The 3,022-nt window shown below is 36.3% G+C and overlaps 1 protein-coding gene across 1 annotated transcript; it reads left to right on the forward strand.

Annotated features, from left to right (window-relative positions):
* The first annotated feature begins 522 nt into the window (after positions 1–522).
* Positions 523–2,695, forward strand: LOC110894166 (wall-associated receptor kinase 3). The gene is made up of 3 exons (XM_022141357.1): positions 523–1,258; positions 1,351–1,515; positions 1,641–2,695. Exons 1-3 carry the CDS (start codon positions 523–525, stop codon positions 2,693–2,695), a joined length of 1,956 nt encoding a protein of 651 aa, XP_021997049.1.
* Positions 2,696–3,022: the final 327 nt, after the last annotated feature.

A 3,022-nucleotide genomic window follows, 5' to 3' on the forward strand; every position in this document is an offset into this window, starting at 1 on the left:
CATCGTTAGATAATTCAGAAATCATCAAGAATGTCAAATATATATCTGGCCTAACAATGCTTTTTGCGGTTTTAAAGGTATTTTCTTGGAACTATTGAACCCAACAGAAAGAGAGGTGAGATGTAGTGTAGAGTTTATTATGAAAATCAGGTGCTACATATGATTTATATGGATCTTTTGAAGAAGGCAACTGCTAAAACCAAATGCAGGAAGAAAATAAACAAAAAGGATAACTAGGCAAAACATACTCTCCTAGGAATCTTAAGTGACAGGTGACCATTTACAAGGCAATTTTGTACCTAATATATGAACATATGCATAACTGCATATGTATATATGATTCATACAGCGAGCACCATGTCGTAATAACCCATACAAACAATGAAAAATTTTCAGCTAGTAATACTGCTACAATTTTTTTTAATTGGGTTAGTGAATGCTACACAAAATAACAGCCAGTGCCCAGAAAAATGTGGAAATGTTACCATACATTACCCTTTTGGAATCAAAGAAGGCTGCTATATGGACAAATCTTACTACATAGAATGTGACTCGGCAACACTAGTTCCCCGCTTGAACCAAACTTTCAGCTTGGTGATTCGTGAAGGATTAACTCGGTTTTTAGAAGTTATAGAGATAAAACTAGATGGCCATCTAATAGTTAATCTCCCTATAGCTCATGCTTGCTACAACAAGTCAGGGGGGTTACTTTATGGTTCAGAAGTATCATATCATGTGCTCAGGTTCCCATTCTCAAGCACACTAAACAACTTTGTCGGGGTAGGAAGAGACGTTAAAACGGGTGTCAAACTTACAGAGCCTGTTGTGACTACATCGTGTCTAACAAACTTTTTGAAAATAAGAAATGCTAAAAATGGGTCATGCCTAGGCTTTGGTTGTTGCAAAACCGGCATTCCAGCTCCAAACATCACATATGCAAAAGTTTTTGTCAAACCCACCAAAAACAGCAAAAAACCACGAGATTATAAAATGTGTGGTTATGCTTTCATTGTGGATAGAGATAAGTATAACTTCAACAATGGCAATTATAGCACTTTAAGCACCAACAAGTCCTTCCCAGCGTTTCTTGAGTGGTCTATTGCAAATATAACATGTGAAGAAGCTCAAAAGGACAAAGTAGCATATATGTGTCAAGACAACAGTGTATGCGTAAATGGAGAAGATAAATTTCTTGGATATCGCTGCAATTGCTCACCGGGATTCAGCGGAAACCCATACATCAAGGGTGGATGTCAAGGTACTCTCTACACTACATTTGTTTTGCAACAAAATGATGTATATACAAGATATTGTTATCCCACAACTGTTTAAATTCATGTTTTATTTTAGATGTCAATGAGTGTGAGTCTCAGGATCATAATGATTGCTTGCTTGGACATTGTAAGAACACATATGGGGGTTTTTATTGTGTTTGCCCAGATGGGTACCACGGTAATGCCAAAAGAGGTGGACAGTGTACAAAAGAAAAATCAGATATTGGATCAGTCATTAAAGGTAATTATACAAATACAAGGGAATTGAATATGGTCTGGAGAAAGCACAATGAGATAGAACAGCTGAGGTAGCTAGCTACCCCTTTGATGAAAAGAAAAAGACTAATATTAAAACTATTGATGCAGGTATTAGTGAAGGTGTTGCAGGTGCAACTTTGACAATGATTTTTGTGTTCTGGGGAGTCAAGCATAGGAGAAAAATCGAGGTTAGAAAGGACTTATTCAAGCAAAATGGTGGTATCATGTTACAGAAAATGTTATTTACAAGCAAAGATACTGCCAACCAAGCGACCATATTCACAGAAGAAGAGTTGAAGAAAGCAACAGACAACTTCAATGATGCCAACATTATAGGGCAAGGCGGTTATGGTACTATTTACAAAGGATATTTAACAGACAAGACAATTGTAGCTATCAAGAAGTCTAAAGTAATTGACCAAAGGCAAGTGAAGCAGTTTGTGAATGAGGTGATCATTCTATCAAAAATCAATCATCCAAATATTGTAAAACTCCTTGGATGTTGCCTAGAAACACATGTCCCCTTGCTTGTGTATGAATATGTAACCAATAACACCTTATGCCACCACATACATACAAATCCTATGTTGACATTAGAGAAACGGCTAAAAATATCTGAAGACACTGCTGAAGCTCTTTCCTACATGCATTCAACCTTACAGATTATCCATAGAGATGTGAAGCCGTCGAACATATTGATGAGTGATGATTTCACTGCAAAAGTTTCTGATTTTGGGATATCAACATTTGTTCCTCCTGGTAAAACCCATCTATCAACATTTGTAAAAGGAACCGTGGGCTATGTGGATCCTGAATACTTTCGAACCTGTAAATTAACCGAGAAGAGTGATGTTTATAGTTTTGGAGTTGTTCTTGTAGAGTTACTTACCAGAACAGATATTCGTTCTTTAGAGATACCGCTAACAATCTATGCTGGTGCAGCAGCATACTTTGCTTCGCTACTGGAACAAAATGCATTAGTTCAAGTTCTTGATGATCAACTGAAAAGAGACGAGTATACTGAGGTGGTGAAATCTCTTGCCAAGTTAGCAATTAGCTGCCTTGACCTTGAATGGAAGACAAGGCCCACAATGGAAGAAATAAAACAAGAGTTGAAAGAACTAAGATATCTTCTGTTGTCCATGGAAGCTGATTGTATATAGGTAGAATTTAGAACACGTAGTCACATATACATACCTGAGACCTATTTGTAAGGCTAAAACTTCTACTACCAATAATAGTAAGTGGGTTTATCCTTCTTTTTAGTTTTTTTTTGTTCACATTAAACCTCCTATTAACGCCGGGAAACTTAACTATTTTTGCATTGTCTCCCCAATTTCTCTAATTTAATAACAATATTCTTAGGACTACATGACAAGTAGAACTTGTTTTTGGCGGATGACAATGAACTCATATTATTCTCTGGAACTATATTCATAAGAACAAAATAAAAATGTATGTTTGGTTAAGTGTTAGAAAGAGAAAAAAAG

This window comes from Helianthus annuus, chromosome 2 (genome assembly GCF_002127325.2).
Source record: "Helianthus annuus cultivar XRQ/B chromosome 2, HanXRQr2.0-SUNRISE, whole genome shotgun sequence".
NCBI classification, from domain to species: domain Eukaryota; kingdom Viridiplantae; phylum Streptophyta; class Magnoliopsida; order Asterales; family Asteraceae; genus Helianthus; species Helianthus annuus.

What these genes read in the sequence shown, in the direction of transcription:
- LOC110894166 (XM_022141357.1), top strand. Translation starts at nt 523, where the DNA reads ATGGACAAATCTTACTACATAGAATGTGACTCGGCAACACTAGTTCCC. An exon ending in CATCAAGGGTGGATGTCAAG is followed by an intron (nt 1,259 to 1,350) that starts GTACTCTCTACA and finishes GTTTTATTTTAG; the next exon opens with ATGTCAATGAGTGTGAGTCT. An exon ending in TATTGGATCAGTCATTAAAG is followed by an intron (nt 1,516 to 1,640) that starts GTAATTATACAA and finishes CTATTGATGCAG; the next exon opens with GTATTAGTGAAGGTGTTGCA.